The 20,666-nt window shown below is 39.7% G+C and overlaps 1 protein-coding gene and 1 long non-coding RNA gene across 5 annotated transcripts in view; one reads left to right on the forward strand and one right to left on the reverse strand.

Moving 5' to 3' along the window:
• LOC128202091 (uncharacterized) overlaps positions 1–8,395 on the reverse strand; it is a 24,987-nt gene extending 16,592 nt beyond the window's left edge. Inside the window, exon 1 of the long non-coding RNA XR_008253608.1 lies at positions 8,291–8,395. This is a non-coding gene — a long non-coding RNA (uncharacterized LOC128202091). The remainder of the gene's footprint in view (positions 1–8,290) is intronic.
• LOC116413781 (mucin-22-like) overlaps positions 1–19,898 on the forward strand; it is a 20,990-nt gene extending 1,092 nt beyond the window's left edge. The window contains exons 2-10 of one of the 4 annotated variants that reach the window (XM_052901086.1): positions 10,523–10,719; positions 11,358–12,799; positions 13,064–13,235; positions 13,629–14,135; positions 14,938–15,444; positions 15,913–16,419; positions 16,867–17,373; positions 18,332–18,604; positions 19,740–19,898. In XM_052901086.1, the coding sequence (XP_052757046.1) occupies positions 10,525–10,719; positions 11,358–12,799; positions 13,064–13,235; positions 13,629–14,135; positions 14,938–15,444; positions 15,913–16,419; positions 16,867–17,373; positions 18,332–18,604; positions 19,740–19,823 (4,194 nt within the window). In that variant the 5' untranslated portion in view covers positions 10,523–10,524 and the 3' untranslated portion in view covers positions 19,824–19,898. The remainder of the gene's footprint in view (positions 1–10,522; positions 10,720–11,357; positions 12,800–13,063; positions 13,236–13,628; positions 14,136–14,937; positions 15,445–15,912; positions 16,420–16,866; positions 17,374–18,331; positions 18,605–19,739) is intronic. The other 3 variants (XM_052901088.1, XM_052901087.1, XM_052901089.1) reach the window with 3 other exon arrangements.
• Positions 19,899–20,666: the final 768 nt, after the last annotated feature.

Genomic DNA, 20,666 nt, shown 5'->3' on the forward strand with positions numbered 1-20,666 from the left:
CCACCCACGCTACCGGTATACACCGGCGGGGCACCAGTGAAGGATGATAGATGAGGATGAAAGCAGGTCAATTAGCCCATCGTGACGAATTCAACGAGAATTGTTCACGATGGTTTCCAGAGGGAACCACGTGGAGGTTGACCTGATAGAGCATATTGCTAGCAATGGGGCTGTCAAACTCCATTGCTAACAATCCCTTTCCCCCCATACCTATACAGGTGGGCAGTTAACGCATTTGCCATTCTAAGTTGCAAAAAAATTTTACGTCAAAATGAGTTGCACTTAATTAAAATAATATATTATTTTATATATAAAAGCAAATTATTATATATACACGCCGTTTAATCTCGGCCTTATTCTAGGCCATCCGTTCCTTTGTTCTTCTTCCTTATAGTGGGGAAAAGGGTAGGAGCGTTCCTCTAAAAATAAAACCAGAAGTTAAACGTTTGTTCCGTTTGGAACAGGCTGTCATGCTGCCTAGTCTTCAAAAAGATAATTTGTCTGGAATCCAGAAGTTAAACTGCGGTTGTCAACCCGCCTCCCGAACGTGACAACTACTGTCAAAACTCCCTTTTTCCTTAGCCTGTTACGGAACAATACGTTTGTTCCGTTGTGGAACAGGCTAAGGTCGGAGATCATGCTGCCTAGTCTTTAATATGACACTGTCTAGAATTTCTAAACTTCCCTTATGAGGGAGGCTATATTTTTATTATTTAAAACAAGAATCACAGACAAAGATTTAAAAGTTGAATTTCGGATTCTTAACAGGTAACAACTTTCCGAACATTGCAGTAGATTTAAAAATAAAAAACGACAATTTAAAAGTACTTGTAAAAAAGTATGTTTCAATAAAGATGATTTGAATTTGAATTAATTGGAAATCTGTGATAACAAATTCAGATACAACCTGCTCGCATACTTTCTACATTATCTGTGTCCAATATATAATCTAGTAATGTAAAATTTGTTATTGACATATCAATATGAACAAAAATTGTACATACACATTTTCTATACACTAGCCTGTTATGAATTGAGAAAAATCGCAACTGATGGTGTATCTTTCGTCCTCTTTTCACTAATTATATTTTCATAAGAAGAAAGAAAGCAACCATATGATTTACAATTTTCATTTTATCATTCCTTCTATGTAATTCCTTGTTCTTAGTAGAAAAATAACGTCACAGGTATGAGTACTATTCTATTAGTTCACGTCTTATCATATTGTACTTAATTCATTTAAAGTCTGAACAGAACAATTTTATCAAGTTTATCCATTACGAGGACAGAAGGGGAAAAATGTAAGGACACTTGATACGACACGACGAACTTATGAACATTATAATAGAAGGTAAGATAGAAGGAAGGAGAGGAAGAGGGAGACTGGGGTATAGTTACATCAGGCAGATCAAGGAAGGAGTTGGTGTCGTGTCGTATCAAGAGGTGAGGAGACTCGCTGAAAATCGTAGTGAGTGGCAAGAGCTCCACCGACAAGAGAGCAGCTCTTAAATGGATAGATAGATCCATTACGAATGAAATATCAAATCTTTCCTCATTTTAATATTACCATAAGTTTAGATTAGACGATTTAGCTTATTGTACATGAAAATATCATTTTCAATTTGTGATTTTATCACAGTTAATGGCTAGAGGATTAATATCAAGGAATAGTCATTCCACAGATAAGATAATCGCTTGTGCTCATCAAATGTTAATGTTAAAATCGCTATCGTTAGAGGAAAACGTTGTTCGTATTAGTCATAAGTTCCCTCCGTAAATATATTTAACTACGATTACGTGTGTTTTGAGAACTTTTTATTTTAAAGGCGGAAAACTTCCTTGTATTACGCATAATAAGTCACAGACAGTCCTCTATGTCGACGCTGTTTCGACACCGAAGAAACGGCTGCTCACGTGATCCTGGAATGTGAAGCTATGGCCCATTAACGTTTAGAAATCATCGAAACGGTGAGGTCGCTCCGTGTGGCCTGTGAAAACCCAGGAAGATTCTGCGCTTCTGGGCGGAGCTGGGCTGGCTGTACTAGCCACGACTCATACGCACAACGGCCCAAATGAGAGGCTAAGCGCGGAAAAGAGAGTCCAATCTACACTACAGGGGGAAAGGGATTGTTAGCAATGGAGTTTGATAGCCCCATTGCTAGCAATATGCCCTGTCAGGTCGACCTTCACATAGTTCCCCCTGGAAACTATCGTGACTAATTCTAGTTTAATTCGTCAGGATGGGCTAACTGACCTACTTTCATCTTCATCTGTCATCCCTCACTGGTGCCCCGCCAGTGTATACCGATAGCGTAGGCTGGGTTACCATTTCATTCTCAGCCATTAAAAAAAAATCTACACTACATTTACGCATAATAATGCGTCGCTAGTACGTTTTCAGCGTCTAATATTATACCTACAGAGTAAGTATTGTTACCGCTCGCCATCGATAGAGAATTCATCCGCACACGTTTAAACCTAAATGGTCGCGTACAGTGCAGTTTCAAAGGAATTCTCTCCCGCGACGCTCAGATTGTGGAATGAGCTTCCTACTGAGGTTTTTCCTAGAGGCTACAGTATGTGGTTTTAAAAAAGTTTATTACGGTTTCTTCAGAGTCGGCAACGTGCATGTAACACCCCAGTTGTTGCAGACGTCCATAGACTACCTGTTTACCAAGAAGGCTGTATGCTTGTTTGCCATTTTTGTGGTACACAAAAAGTAATCTTAATTTAAGAACTAAGAACAAGGAATTATATAGAAGGAGTGATAAAAATTGTCAATTCATAGCAGGCTAGTGTATAGAAAATGTTATACGGCCGTATAACCCTACCAAATTCAGATACAACCTGCTTGCATACTTTCTACATAAACTGTGTCGAATATATAATCTAGTAATGTAAAATTTGTTATTGACAAATTTTTCATTACTAGAGTTACAGAGTACATTACAGTAGTTTGTCTACTTTTGAAATCAACGCATACGATGCGTTGATTTAAAAATAAAATATGTAGGATTAAATAATCGAGTCAGTTTATTGTCAAATTAGCTGACTCGTTTGTTGTATCAGTGTTCTATATACTTACGCACACAATGTATCTTGACGTGTCTATATTTTATAAATAAAAAGAGTGTTTACATATTAAAAAGATGCAGTATTTTTTAAGACAAAATAAATATAGAAGTTTTTTATTTATTTATTTATTTATGCTTTATTGACCACATTACAAAAAAAAATGTTAATAAATGTTAATAAATGAAGTTATAAAGGAATCACTCGTAACTATTTATCACGCAAAATTGTTTGAAAAAGTTGAGCCGCTTTTCTCGAACCATTTGTATGGAGACACTCTATCTATATAATTTAAGCAAATATGATACTAAGGTAAATCCTTATCATAATTGCAATTATAAAAATGGATTATATAGATAGTCAATGATTTTTCATTGTCATTTGTAAATGTCAATGGACTTTGGTGTCCTCTAAGTTACAGATGATATTTATCATGAGTTTCATTAAAAATATATGATTTTTTTTTATTTTTATGATTGTTTTTTTTTATACAACTTAGAATGGCATACAAGCTGACGGCCCACCTGATAGAAAGTGGTAACCGTCGCCTATAGACATGAGCAGTACCATGGACATAACAGAGTATACTGTTTCGCCCATTATACCCTCCATGCGTTGCCATTCCTGAGGACTCGGGTGTTATTCCTCTGTTCCCAGTAAATTGACGCCATATCCCACCCTTCAAACCGAAACACAGCCATGCAAACACAACTGCTTCACGGTAGAAACACGAATGGGACAGAGGTACTCAAGCAATCGACTTTTGTACAAAGTCTCCCTCTGGTGGATTGTTACCTCATAACTCCGTCAGTTGTAAACCGATTTGGAAAATCCTTTTTTTTTATCTTAAACTATAGCCAGCTTAGTATTTAAATTAAAATAACTGTTTTAACCATAACTTAAGTCGGTTTTTTTGTGGGACTTAATTTTTTCTTTACAATATTATTGTATGTATGTATGTATTTATACATAAGTTTCCGGGATGTGATAGCACTTTCAAAAACTATTATAAAATGTTATTTAAATCAGCGTTTTAATCACCTGTTATCTATAAATTATCGCATTGTAATTTTCCAGTTCATGGAATTTAAATGGTTTTACGGAATAGATGTCAATCGTTGATCATAATCTCTTTGTATACATACGTACATACATATGTTTTAAATCTATAAATAAGCGTAGTAAACCAATATCAAATGTTCAGGGGAAAGGGACTGTTAGTAATGGAGACTGAGAATCCCATTGCTAGTAATATACCCAACCAGGTCGATCTCGCGGTTCCCCCTGGAAACTATCATGGTTAATTCCTGATGAATTCCTGTTATGTCCATGCTACTGCTCATGTCTATAGGCGACGGTTATCACTTTCCATCAGGTGGGCCGTCAGCTTGTTTGCCATTCTAAGTTGTATAAAAAAAAAGACGTGTGGCAGTCGGGGATTGCCGCGGTAAAGCTATTATATAGCTTGTATAGCATTTTTTATCAACTTATGCTTAGAGTACTCACTTATTTTCTTTCACTATTTTTTCATTACTTTCTTCATTAATAAATGCACTTTGTTTATTCATATTTAATATTAAAACACTTTATACACAAATTTTACGCGTACAGCTATTCACTGTTGGACATAGATGATAGATACCTATACCACCTATATACATTCTCACAACAGCTGCTTACGTATTCGTCCAATTCCGGAGCAGCTCGCAAAAAGCACGCTGTCTCACCTAGCATTGTATCTAAAAGAGATAGAATCAGTTATGAGCAGTCAGCGGCTAGTCTACACGCATACGTCTACTCGCACGCACGCAAACACCGTGCCGAAGTCTGTCGAATTGAAACGACGTTAGACGATGCACGGCTTCCGTCCTCGCACCGCTCTGCCGCCGTAAGAGTGGGGGGTGTTAGGTCCCATTTCCGTTACGGAATTTTTACATTCGGTCTCCGCGCTCAAGGCCCGCGATAAAAGCTATACTTAAAAAAAAAAGAATTCATTATGATGGGCTAACTGGCCTGTTTTCATTCTCATCTATCACCCTTCACTGGTGCTCCGCCAGCGTATCCCGTTAGCGCATGCGGGGTTACACTCGGGTACAGGACACTGGACACTCAGACACGCAGATACAGGACACTGGACACTCAGACACGCAGACATTGGACACTCAGACACTCGGATACCCTACACTGGACACTCAGACACGCAGGCATTGGACACTCAGACACTCGGGTACACTGACACTGGATTTAATGTATTAAATTATTATTTATTATGTATACTTTTAAAAAATATTACCATTCCACACTCCTTCTCTATATAAATTATAAGTGTGTAATATTATAAGTGTGCCAAATTTCATACTCCTTCGTCCGCGCATTACATATATAGATCCGTCAGTATTCTACGACTACCACGATATGTATGCTCATTGTTCTCTCAGTGTAATATTTTCTTGTAATTGTTTGTATCTAGAATGTAGTTTACTATTTTTTTTTTGATGGGTGAAAATGGTATGGCAACCCTGCCTGCGCTAACGGGATACGCTGGCGGAGCACCAGTGAAGGGTGATAGGTGAGAATGAAAACAGGCCAGTTAGCCCATCATGATGAATTCATCAGGAATTAACTATGATAGTTTCCAGGGGAACTGCGAGGAGGTCGACTCGGTTGGGTATATTGCTAGCAATGGGATTCTCAGTCTCCATTACTAGCAATCCCTTTCCCCCAGTCAGGTCAGTTAGCCCATCGTGATGAATACACTAGGAATTCAGCACGATAGTTTCCAGGGGTTACCACGTGGAGTACCTTATGGGGTGTATTGCTAGCAATGGGACTGAAAGTTCGCATTAATAAAAATTTACGTGTGAATTTAATGGGTACAGAGGAATAACACCTGAGTCCTCAGGAATGGCAACGCATGGGGGGTATCATGGGCGAAACAGTATACTCTGTTATGTCAACGGTACTGCTCATGTCTATAGGCGACGGTTACCACTTTCCATCAGGTGGGCCGTCAGCTTGTTTGCCATTCTGAGTTGCATAAAAAAAATCCCTCCCCCCTTCACTTTAGTTAGCATATTGTTTTTTTTTGTTAGATAAATTACATGTTTTACTTTCTCTGTCTATCCCGCATTACATCCGGATTTGTGCGTAAAGATATAATATTTTTTTAATAGCAATATATAGGTGCAATAGAGCATTATAGGTGATGCATTGATTATTTACATTTTTTTAAAGATTAGATAACGTATTTATCACATATGTATCTTTATAGGTACTTTGAAGCACTTATAGATATATAATTAATATGAAATGATTGTACAGTGTCTTGTTATGAATCATCATCGTCACATCAGCCCTTAACTGTCCACTGCTGGACATATTGCCTCCTTATTTAGGCGGGGGGAGGTCTTTTTTTTTATACCACTGAGGTGGCAAACAAGCATACGGCCCACCTGATGGTAAGCGGTTACCGTAGCCTATGAACGCCTGCAATACCAGAGGTATTACGCGCGCGTTGCCGACCCTGAAGAAACCTCTTTACCCCCTTTTGAAGAACCCCATGCTGTAGTCTCTCGGGAAAACCTCGGCAGAGAGCTCATTCCATAACCTGAGTGTTCGTGGGAGAAAGCATCTCTGAAACCGCGTTGTACGCGACCATTTAGGCTGTAAGGTTGGTTAGTAATTGGCATGGCAGGCGGGGTTTTTTTTTATGAGCTATCGGTATACACCGGCGGGGCACCAGTGAAGGATGATAGGTGAGGATGAAGCAGGTCAGTTGGCCCATCGTGACGAATTCAACAAGAATGGTTCATGATGGTTTCCAGGGGGAACCACGTGGTGGTCGACCTAATAGGGCATATTGGTAGCAATGGGGCTGTCAAACTCCATTGCTAACAATCCCTTCCCCCCTAGTGGCAGGCGGGTTGACAATCGCAGTTTGGCTTTGGTGATGTTTTAAGAAGGACGCCGCTTCCCATCCCATGCCGGTTATAAGCATCCTTTAACGCCTCTTACGACACCAACGGGAAACGAAGGGGTAGCCTTTTCTACGCTGGGACCACACGGCGACGACTTCTTCTTTTTGGTATGAATACGCGATAATAAATAAGTTTTAAAAAAAGGTTTAAGTAAATAGTTTTTTTTTTATTTTAGTTTAAGGGCTTTTACCTTCTTCAGGTACATCAGTCCTATTGTACCTTAAACTGATTTCTCAAACAAAACTTTATCTACTTTCCCTAGACGCGGAAAGAGAAGAATTAATGGGCATCAATAATTTACAGAGATGTTCAAAAATGTTTGGTTTAAGTTCAGCTAACATAGATTGAATAAGGCCAGCGTTAAATTTATTCAAGTTAAAGCGGCGCATGAATTCTTCTCTTTGCTTCGTGTTAATACGACACTCTAATAGAATATGATGCACATCATCGATGGTATTACAAGTTTGACAATGGGCTGACAAGGACTTTCCCATCATATGTGCAAATTTTTTTGATGGATAATGACCAGATCTTAGACGAACAGCTAATTTAATACTGTACCTATTGATTTTAATTCCACAAAACCAAGGAATATGTGGAGGTTCAGCCTGAATAGTTTTATACCAAATACCTTTTTCTTTTGAAATTTCGTTAAAATATTATAGATATAAACAATTACAAGAAATAATCACAATGAGAAAACAATGGGCGGGCTTATCGCTAAGAGCGATCTCTTGCAGGCAACCTTTGGATGGAGAGGAGTTATTAATATGAGACTAGGGGGAAAGGGATTGTTAGTAATGGAGACTAAGAATCCCATTGCTAGCAATATACACAACCAGGTCGACCTCTTCGCGGTTCCCCCTGGAAACTATCATGGTTAATTCCTGATGAATTCATCATGATTGGCTAACTGGCCTGTTTCCATTCTCATCTATCACCCTTCACTGGTGCTCCGCCAGCGTATCCCGTTAGCGCATGCGGGGTTACCATACCATTTTCACCCATCAAAAATGAGACTAAACGTTTACTCTCGTCTTTTTTTATTTTTCAGATATTTTTAATGCGTAATACTAATTGTAGATATGTTTACAATGTCACAGTACATACACAAATGTGATTAGACAATTTAATTAATATCTAATCCAGTGATTCTCAACCTTTTTTTTTGTTGCGGCACATATTTAACGATTTCAAAATTTGGCGGCACACAAAGGAAAAGATAAAAATTATTTACTTACTACACACACACACACACACACACTGCATAAATAGTTTATGACAAAAATTTTAAATATTTGCAAAATTTGGCGGCACACTTTTAAAATTTGGCGGCACACAAAAGTGCCGCGGCACAGTGGTTGAGAATCACTGATCTAATCCCATCAGTTCCAATATTTGGCCGCCAAATTATTGGCAAATACATAGATTTTTATCAACTCTGATACTGTTAACATTATAAAATATGTTTACTATATTAGGTATTATTTGTGTAATCTTTGAAATGACATAAATTGTACGCTGTTTAGGTATTTTACGTCAACATATCATTTGATTTGAAAGCGATTTCGAAAGATGGATGGTTATAATACATTTCTTTGTCTCTTTCCGACTATTCAAGAAGTGAAATTAATGTCCTTATGTATGTCCATCAGAGGGAGACTTTGTACAAAAGTCGATTGCTTGGGTACCTCTGTCCCATTCGTGTTTCAACCGTGAAGCAGTTGTGTTTGCATGGCTGTGTTTCGGTTTGGAGGGTGGGATATGGCGTGAATTTACTGGGTATGGAGGAATAACACCTGAGTCCTCAGGCATGGCACATTTTTGTAAGTCCACAGATAAGAATTCTTTTTTTTTATACAACTTAGAATGGCAAACAAGCTGACGGTCCACCTGATGGAAAGTGGTAACCGTCGCCTATAGACATGAGCAGTACCATGGACATAACAGAGTATACTGTTTCGCCCATGATACCCCCCATGCGTTGCCATTCCTGAGGACTCAAGTGTTATTCCTCTGTACCCAGTAAATTCACGCCATATCCCACCCTTCAAACCGAAACACAGCCATGCAAACACAACTGCTTTACGGTTGAAACATGAATGGGACAGAGGTACCCACGCAATCGACTTTCGTACAAAGTCTCCCTCTGGTTCCTCTTCTTCATCTCCTTCCTTTACCGTGGGTGTCGTAAGAGGCGACTAAGGGAGAGCGAGTGATGGGCAGCAGCGTCCCTCTTAAAGAATCTAATTAGATCTGCGGTTGCCAATTCGCCTGCAAAGCGTTTTAACTACTGGCAAAACCCCCTCAAGGGGGAGGTTTATATTCAGCATGTTTTGTAAATTTTTTTTATACCACTGAGGTGGCAAACAAGCATACGGCCCACCTGATGGTAAGTGGTTACCGTAGCCTATGAACACCTGCAATACCAGAGGTATTACCCGCGCGTTGCCGACCCTGAAGAAACCTCTTTACCCCCCTTTTGAAGAGGACTTATTGATTGAAGGATGGACAGCAGCATTTCTCTTTAAACATCACCAAAGCTTAATTATGGTTGCCAGTCCGCCTGCCAAGCGTGGCAACTGCTGGCAAAACTCCCCTTTTGGGGAAGCCTTATGTCCAGCAGTGGACAGCTGATGGTTGATATAAATATTTGTATGGCTGATAAGTGATTACCTATAGGTCCGAGGGGGGAGGGGTTGTTAGTAATAGGGTATAACAATATACCTTATCAGGTCGGTCTCCATGCTGTTTCTCTTGGAAACCATCGTAGTTAATTCTTAAATTCGTCATGACAGGCTAACTGACCTGATTGGGGGGAAAGGGATTGTTAGTAATGGGTCAAACTGCCCCATTGCTATAACCTATCAGGTCAAATTCCACGCGGTTCCCCCTGGAAACCGTCGTGATTAATTCTAATGGGATTCGTCACGATGGGCTAACTGACCTGCCTTTTCATTCTCACCTATTATCCCTCACTGGTGCCCAAGAAAATATTACATTGAGAGAACAATGGGCATACATATCGTCACAGTCGTAGAATACTGACGGATCTATATAATGTAATCTTTGTCAGATCCGTCAGTATTCTACGACTGTGACGATATATGTAGTATGTGTTTGACAAATTACATAGTGATTGGTTAAGCCGTTAAGGCGCTACGAAGTAACAAACAAACACACTTACTTTCACTTAAGGTTATGTATTTTAGTATTTTCGATGAAAGCTCGAGAGCACGAAATAAAGTCAAATTAGATCGACTTGATTTCTTCCCACATCTTGAACAATTATCGTCAAATAATTTTCATAAAATTAACATGATAAATATATTAAACTATATGTATAAATATTACTCTTGAATCATTCTATCTGTTGATGTAAACCGCATTAAATTCGGTTGCTTAGTTTAAAAGATCTAAGCGTACAGACGGCGGGAAGCGACTTTAGTTTTATATCGTTTTACTATTTACAGAAATGCATAAATTATTGCTTCTCGTATTCCTCGCTACGACATCGGCTGAGTTCCTGCCGAATGGCTGCCCGACAGACTTCCACCAGCATGTGTTGTTGCCCCACGAGACGGATTGCACCAAATTTTACTACTGTAACTATGGCAACAAACTTCTCAGAGAATGCCCGGGCGGACTGCACTTTGATCCAGTTTTGCAGGTATTTAACAATGTTTCATTTTACTTGTAATATACAATAGGAGCCATATGGTCCCCGCATAGAATGGGCCATCCCATTCTTTCCCGTGAGTGTCGTGAAAACCGACTAAGGGAACTTAATTGTCGAGGGATGGGCAGCGGCGTCCCTTTCAAATCATCTGCAAAACCCTAATTGCGGTTTCCAACCCGTCTTTCAAGTGGCAACTATTAACAAAATTACCCTTATAGTGAAGGCTTAAGTTCAGCAGTGGACAGTTAAGAGCTGGTATGATAACGCATGGTGGGTATCATGGGCGGAAACAGTATACTCTGTTATGTCCACGGTACTGCTCATGTCTATAGGCGACGGTTACCACTGTCCATCAAGTGGGCCGGCAGCTTGTTTGCCATTTAAAGTTGTATAAAAAAAAAACAAATGAAAAAACAAACAAACGCGGACAGTGACATTGTTTTGCACTATTTAAAGATTCTCTTAATTAATTTTATTTAGAGATTCATTTAACTTCAAAATTTTGAGGAACTTATTAAAAAGACTTATTAAAAATTTATATTTAAAATCTAAGTTCTATAAATATTCATAACAAGATTTTAAAATGTTATTTAAAAATAAAAATAACAATATTATGTATGTATTTACAGGTATGCAACTGGCCGGATGTTGCACAGTGTCAATTAACGACTGGAGATCCTATTGAAACGACTAACCCACCAATAACTACAGAGGGCACCACTGCTGACAGTACTACCACACCAACGACTACAGAGGGCACCACTACTGTCAGTACTACCACACCAACGACTACAGAGGGCACCACTACTGACAGTACTACCACACCAACGACTACAGAGGGCACCACTACTGTCAGTACTACCACACCAACGACTACAGAGGGCACCACTACTGTCAGTACTACCACACCAACGACTACAGAGGGCACCACTACTGTCAGTACTACCACACCAACGACTACAGAGGGCACCACTACTGTCAGTACTACCACACCAACGACTACAGAGGGCACCACTACTGTCAGTATTACCACATCGACGACTACAGAAGGCACCACTACTGTCAGTACTACCACACCAACGACTACAGAGGGCACCACTACTGTTAGTACTACCACACCAACGACTACAGAGGGCACCACTACTGTCAGTACTACCACACCAACGACTACAGAGGGCACCACTACTGACAGTACTACAGAGGAGGTCACTACTGTCAGTACTACCACACCGACGACTACAGAGGGCACCACTACTGACAGTACTACCACATCGACGACTACAGAAGGCACCACTACTGTCAGTACTACCACACCAACGACTACAGAGGGCACCACTACTGTCAGTACTACCACACCAACGACTACAGAGGGCACCACTACTGACAGTACTACAGAGGAGGTCACTACTGTCAGTACTACCACACCGACGATTACAGAGGGCACCACTACTGACAGTACTACCACACCAACGACTACAGAGGGCACCACTACTGTCAGTACTACCACATCGACGACTACAGAAGGCACCACTACTGTCAGTACTACCACACCAACGACTACAGAGGGCACCACTACTGTCAGTACTACCACACCAACGACTACAGAGGGCACCACTACTGACAGTACTACAGAGGAGGTCACTACTGTCAGTACTACCACACCAACGACTACAGAGGGCACCACTACTGTCAGTACTACCACACCAACGACTACAGAGGGCACCACTACTGACAGTACTACCAAATCGACGACTACAGAAGGCACCACTACTGTCAGTACTACCACACCAACGACTACAGAGGGCACCACTACTGACAGTACTACCACATCGACGACTACAGAAGGCACCACTACTGTCAGTACTACCACACCAACGACTACAGAGGGCACCACTACTGTCAGTACTACCACACCAACGACTACAGAGGGCACCACTGCTGACAGTACTACCACACCAACGACTACAGAGGGCACCACTACTGACACTACTACAGAGGAGGTCACTACTGTCAGTACTACCACATCAACGACTACAGAGGGCACCACTACTGACAGTACTACAGAGGAGGTCACTACTGTCAGTACTACCACACCAACGACTACAGAGGGCACCACTACTGACAGTACTACAGAGGAGGTCACTACTGTCAGTACTATCACACCAACGACTACAGAGGGCACCACTACTGACAGTACTACAGAGGAGGTCACTACTGTCAGTACTACCACACCGACGACTACAGAGGGCATCACTACTGACAGTACTACCACACCAACGACTACAGAGGGCACCACTACTGACAGTACTACCACACCAACGACTACAGAGGGCACCACTACTGTCAGTACTACCACACCAACGACTACCACTCCGGCATTATGTCCACCGGGCACGTTCGGGAACGTTCCTCATCCGGAACTGTGCAATTCGTACTACCTGTGCACGGGAGGTATTGCGATACAACTGTACTGCCCGGACGGGCAAGAATTTGACCCTGAGATAAAGGTGAGTGTATATACTATGTACGTATATAGAATTATTAATTATTATTAATTGAAATATGATATAGACATTCTGGGACATTGTTTTTGTGTGAGAAACATAATATGCTTATTATTTTAATCTTGAATGAGGTTGATAGATGTAATTAAATGGTTTTGTTCCAAATAAAGAATCATTATTATTATTATTAATTGTCAACTGTCGTCGGGAGTTTAAAAGTTACTTTCAACAAGGTCAAACTTTATTCAGTACATTAAATATGGACGACAGTCCGTAGAAATTAAATAAAGCAATAAAATCTCAGTATTTAAATTAAATAAAACAATTAGGTTTTGAAAAGAACATGGTATGTTTAAATAGATTGTTTGTTAAAATTTTATATTAATAATATTTCAGAGATGCGTAGACATCACCCCTGGCGGTTGTACACTCGGTCAGGCAACAACTACTGATCAGTCGACGAGCGGCACTAGTACTGACTCCATTGACGGTCCCACTGTGGACACAGACTCCACCACTCAAAGCACCACATCTGCACAGACGGAAACGACTGTGAATGATATAACGACCTCACCGGGAGACATTTCTACAGACGAAACGACGACCGCTACTACTGACTCGGGCGATTTAACAGAAAGTACCACTTTCAGTAGCCCAACGTCCACGACCAGTGATATTGTTGTTACCGAAGAATCGACCACTAGTCCAGAGTCCACTGCTACTACCAGTGAAGCGAGTACCACGACGGATTCTATACAGACGACGACTCCGTCTTTGTGTCCGCCGGGCGCGTTCGGGAACGTTCCTCATCCGGAACTGTGCAACTCGTACTACCTGTGCACGGGAGGTATTGCGATACAACTCTACTGCCCGGACGAACAGGAATTTGATCCTGAGGCAGAGGTGAATGTTTAATTTATCTATATATGAAGCATTACTGCGTATCAAAGAAATAAATTGTTTAAAATAATCAGCATAAAAACTTTTGATTTAATAGTGTTTCTGCTGCCAGGAAGTTATTTTGAGCGATTATGTTCAGTTTAAACAGTGGGATATGATAGCGAAATTGTAGGGTGTGGAGGCATTACATCTAAGATCATAAACGATAATATATGAAGGGTACCATGGTATTAAATTACACTTTGTAATGTCTGTGGAACTGTTCATGTCTGTATGTTACTCTTAGGACGAATAGTCAGGATCATTTGCTGATAGTTATAGATAGATATAGATAGAACCAGACGATAGAGTCAACATGGTTACATTTCGCTGAACTCTATTGAATCCAAGAGATAAAACAATAGGTTTTATGAATGCAGTTATGGTAGATACGATTATTACTGGGATTAAAAAATAGGAGTCTTTGTACAAAAGTCGTTTGTTTGGGCACCTCTATCCCTTTCGTGTTTCTACCGTAAAGCAGTTGTGTCTGCATGGCTGTGTTTCGGTGTGAAGAGTGAGATATGGCAGTGAATTTACTGGGTACAGAGAAATAACACCTGAGTCCTCAGGAATGGCAACGCATGGGACGTATCACGGTCAAAACAGTTCACTCTGTTGTATTCATAGTACTGCTCATGTCTAAAGGCAACGGTTACCACTTTCCATCAGGCGGGCCATCAGCTTATTCGCCATTCTAAGTTACATAAAAAAATAAGATGACGTGTTTAATTTACTGTAAATGGTTTTATAAATATTATTTCAGAGATGCGTAGATATCGCTCCCGGTGGTTGTACACTCGGTCAGGCATCAACTACTGATCAGTCGACGAGCGGCTCTAGTACTGACTCTACTGACGGTCCCGCTGTGGACACAGACTCCACCACTCAAAGCACCACATCTGCACAGACGGAAACGACTGTGAATGATATAACGACCTCACCGGGAGACATTTCTACCGACGAAACGACGACCGCTACTATTGACTCGGGCGATTTAACGGAAAGTACCACTCTCAGTAGCCCAACGTACACGACCAGTGATATTGTTGTCACCGAAGAATCGACCACTAGTCCAGAGTTCACTGCTACTACCAGTGAGGCGAGTACTACGACGGATCCTATACAGACGACGACTCCGGCCTTATGTCCGCCGGGCACGTTCGGGAACGTTCCTCATCCGGAACTGTGCAACTCGTACTACCTGTGCACGGGCGGTATTGCGATACAGCTCTACTGCCCGGACGGACAGGAATTTGATCCTGAGGCAGAGGTGAGTGTCTAATTTATGCACGTATGAACCATTATCGCTTACCAAAGAAATAGTTTGTTTAAAATCGCCAGTATGTAAACTTTATTATTATTTTTGCTACCGAGCAGTTGTTTTGAGTTGTTGTGTTCAGTTTAAAGTGTGAGATGTGACAGTGAAATTGTAGGGTACGGTGGTTTAATATCTTAGCTGATAACATATGAAGGTAAAAGTATATTCTGTAATATCCATGGAGCTATTCTTGTCTGTTGGTTAATCTCAGAAAAAATTGCTAAACAGCTAGAACCATTTGCAATCAATTGCCGAGATAATATAACTAATACTGATCATATTTACATTTCGCTGAAAACATTTGAACTCAAGAAATAAATAAAACAATTTCATGAATGCATTGAAATACGAGGACTGTAAAAATTAAAAAAAAAAAAAGATGATGTATTTAATTTACTGTAAGTGGTTTTATAATTTCAGAGATGCGTAGACATCACCCCAGGCGGTTGTACACTCGGTCAAGCGACAACTACTGATCAGTCGACGAGCGGCGCTAGTACTGACTCCACTGACGGTCCCACTATAGACACAGACTCCACCACTCAAAGCACCACATCTGCACAGTCGGAAACGACTGTGAATGATATAACGACCTCACCGGGAGACATTTCTACAGACGAAACGACGACCGCTACTACTGACTCGGGCGATTTAACGGAAAGTACCACTCTCAGTAGCCCAACGTACACGACCAGTGACATTGTTGTCACCGAAGAATTGACCACTAGTCCAGAATCCATTACTGTCACCAGTGAAGCGAGTACCACGACGGATTCTATACAAACGACGACTCCGCCCTTGTGTCCGCTGGGTGCTTTCGGGGCTGTTCCTCATCCGGAACTGTGCAACTCGTACTACCTGTGCACGGGAGGTATTGCGATACAACTGTACTGCCCGGACGGACAGGAATTTGATTCCGAGATAGAGGTGAGTATTTATACTACGAACATATCAAGCACTACTGAATGTTAATAATCGAGTTACAATATATACATATTCATAAGCTTTATTTATGTGTGAGAAACTTAATATATTCGTTATTATGATCTCGATTGAGATCGATAGAGTTAATTGTCAAATATCGTCGAGAATTTAAAAATTACATTCAAAATGGTTACATTGTATTGAATACATTTAATTTGTAGAAATTAAATAAAACAATAAAATTTCAGTCATTAGATTATTTTTTTTTTAATTCGGATAGATATTATTGGTGTAAAAAAGGTAGGCAACGCACATGCAACTTCTCTCGTGTTGCAGGTGTTCGTGGGCGACGGTAGCCACTTTTAATTAGGTGCACCGTTAGTTCGTTCGTCTAATAATAAAAAAAATTACTAAATTTATTTGTTGTTAATTTTTTTAACAATATTTCAGAGATGCGTAGACATCACCCCTGGCGGATGTACAGTCGGTCAGGCAACAACTACTGATCAGTCGACAAGCGGCACTAGTACTGACTCCACTGACGGGCCCACTGTGGACACAGATTCCACCACTCAAAGCACCACATTTGCACAGACGGAAACGACTGTGAATGATATAACGACCTCACCGGGAGACATTTCTACCGACGAGACGACGACCGCTACTACTGACTCGGGCGATTTAACGGAAAGTACCACTCTCAGCAGCCCAACGTACACGACCAGTGATATTGTTGTCACCGAGGAATCGACCACTAGTCCAGAGTCCATTACTGTCACCAGTGAAGCGAGTACCACGACGGATTCTATACAGACGACGACTCCGCCCTTGTGTCCGCCGGGCACGTTCGGGAACGTTCCTCATCCGGAACTGTGCAACTCGTACTACCTGTGCACGGGAGGTATTGCGATACAGCTCTACTGCCCAGACGGGCAAGAATTTGATCCTGAGACAGAGGTAAGTGTCCAATTTATGCACATATAATAGCTAGAATCATTTGCAGACAATTGCAAAAATATTAGAAGTAACAATACTGGTTACACTTATATTTACATTTCGCTTAAAACAATTGAATTCAAGAAATAAATAAAACAATCTTATGAATGCGTTGAGAGACATACTTACGCAACAGTAGATTACTCAGAGGACTCAGAGGTCAAAAACATATGTCTAGCTTAAACCATGAGAAAGCCTTTGATTCGGTCGAGACATAGACGGTACTGCAGTGGTGCCAGTGGTACCAGATTGACTATAGTTATATCGAAGTGTTGAAGTGTATGTACAGTAAGGCTACGATGTTTATCCGAGAACAGAACTAGAGTACGAAACCCATTCCCATGCAGAAAGGTGTAAGACAGGGTGACGTTACATCCCCGAAACTCTTCTTAGCTGCATTGGAAGATATTTTCAAACTTTTGGACTGGAAAGGATATGTTATAAATATCAATGGCAAAGTACAGTACGCCGCTAACTTCAGTCCTGTCGTACAGGACTGAAGTGAGCGGCGTCTTCGTGTGACAGCTCGCGCAGTCTCTTCGACTAACCGCACACTGTTACCATTATGATCTAAAGCCATTTTATACATCGCACTCACGGTATCCACACTGCGTTTAAACAATTTATCGCGTGTTTTTAATGTACTAAACACTGGGCTCCATGCTGATGAAAATCCAAATCCATCTTCCCATTCATCTTGCAATCCACGTCGAAATGTCCCCCCCCTCCCCCCGTAAAGATGCAGGTATGTAGGTTCTATGCACCTGTAAAAGCTTTTTCATCGCATGAAGTCCCTATTGTGTATTTAAAAATATGTGTAAACAACGCTAAAGTTTAAAATTAACTAAATACCACCTAGTTCAGTAGGTAAAATAATTACAAAACGTTTTGTATTAATTTTTCATACGTGAAATTACAGACGTGTCTGCTAATCGCTTCTGGTGGTTGCACGTACAATGAAGTAACGTCAACTCCAATAGAGATAACCGAGGTCACCAATTCACGTTCGACGATTACAAATGAACCAGTAGCAACGACCGAAAGTGTAACGACGACTCCGGCATTATGTTCGCCGGGCACGTTCGGGAACGTTCCTCATCCGGAACTGTGCAACTCGTACTACCTGTGCACGGGAGGTATTGCGATACAGCTGTACTGCCCGGACGGGCAGGAATTCGATTCTGGTATCAAGGTAAACCTAAGTTTTAATTGATTAAAATCTTTATTTTATTTTGTATTTTTTTTTATATTTCTTTAAATGCTACAATTATTATGATTAGGTTTATGTGCGTGATTATATATATATATATATATATATATATATATATATATGTATATAATTTTATAGCTCAAGAACGTGCTCACCTATCCAATACAAATGTTTACGCTTTGTTCGGACTATTTAGTAGATGGTTTATGTGAAGTTTGCACAAAATCGCTCGAGCGGTTCTCACACATTTTTTTGTAACAAATGAATTCAATAAATGGCGGATCATTTAGTTAATGGGGATGTTTGTGTCAAATTTTTAAGATGGCGATTGTGCTGTCAAATTGAAACTTTTTTCAGTGTTGACAGTACAAGCGTGTTGTTATGTCATTCGTGCGGTCATTTCATTTTGGACGTGCTTCGATTAAAGCAAATTGTCAGCGATAATTATTGCTTTGTGTTTATATTTTTAAACATATTGTTTAAATTGGCTATTCCATTCAATAGATATTACGAATTTAATATGTCATAGAAATAGAAAAAATAACGCTGTCGCGTTGTACATGTTATTCGTACCTATTTTAGCGGTGCGGTAGAGGGGCAGGTGGAGGCGGGCACATTTATGAAATACTATGTAGGTACAGATAAAAATGTAAAATGTAAAAATATCCACCTGTGCGAAGCCGGGACGGATCGCTAGTATTATATGATTGGTTTATTTTAGCATATATTGTTTATTTAATTTGCACGCACTTACCTACTAATTTAGCAGTACAAGGAAAGAAAGAAAAGAAACCTTTTAAGGGATCTTTTTACTTTGAAGAAAGTTCAATGTTAATTAATTCAATATTGAATTTTTCTTTTTTCAACCGACTTCAAAAAGAAGAACGTTCTCAATTCGAATGTATTTTCTGTTTGTCACCTCATAACTCCGTCAGTTGTGAATAGATTTGGTAAATTTTTTTTTTTATTAGAAAGGATATCCTACTTACAGATCGGTCTCGTAGAAATTTTTTCAAACCCACTTCAGTAGTTCAGTTTTTAAATCAAAATATCTGGTTTTATCATGACTGAAGATTTTTTTGGAATACAGTCTTAATTAATTCTTATTTCTTTTCAGCAATGCGTGTTAATTACCAGCGATGGCTGTACAGCGTCAAATGCTGTGAAGAATTTATTTTTAGATATGTTTAATGTAAAATAAATATATTTGTGATGCATTAAATTATAATAAATTATAGAAAAAAAAATATATATTTAATACGTACATATAAATAAATATTGGTTATTTTATTTTTCTATTACATATTCCTTATGGAGAAAAAATAACGGTTGTCAGATGCGACAACCTCACTGGAAGTTTACCGACGAAACAAAATCATAGTATTCTTGATTTATCACCTTTTTTGGCGGAGCAAGTGAAGGGTGATAGATGAGAATAAAAATGGCAGAGTCATTGATGAATTCATCAGGCATTAACCATGATAGTTTCCAGGGGGAACCGCGAGGAGGTCGACCTGAAAGAAAGAAAGAAAGAAAGAAAACATTTATTGACAACAACAAAAAGTTACATACATTATGAATTAAAAAAAAAAAACTTTTTTATTATTGACATGGTCACCACTCAGCATGTGCTGCAGCAATTTAATTGCTACAGCGCTGATATTCTGTGGTGTCCATACGTGACATTACGAACGACGACAGCAAACATACGCATACATATATATACATACACATACACATACATATATATATATATATATATATATATATATATATATATATATATATATATATATATATATATATATATATATATATATATACACACATACATATATATATATACATATATACACACACACACACACACATACATACATACACACACACACACACACACACACACACATACATATACATACATACATACACTTAACTGACAAGATATACCCATATAGATATGTACAACAATAATACAATAACAATACAAAAATATATTATACAACGAAGCAGCAATGTTATGCAATCACAAGGAGCTACATGC

Source organism: Galleria mellonella, unplaced genomic scaffold, assembly GCF_026898425.1.
Source record: "Galleria mellonella isolate WM207_F2 unplaced genomic scaffold, CSIRO_AGI_GalMel_v1 utg746, whole genome shotgun sequence".
Lineage (NCBI taxonomy): Eukaryota > Metazoa > Arthropoda > Insecta > Lepidoptera > Pyralidae > Galleria > Galleria mellonella.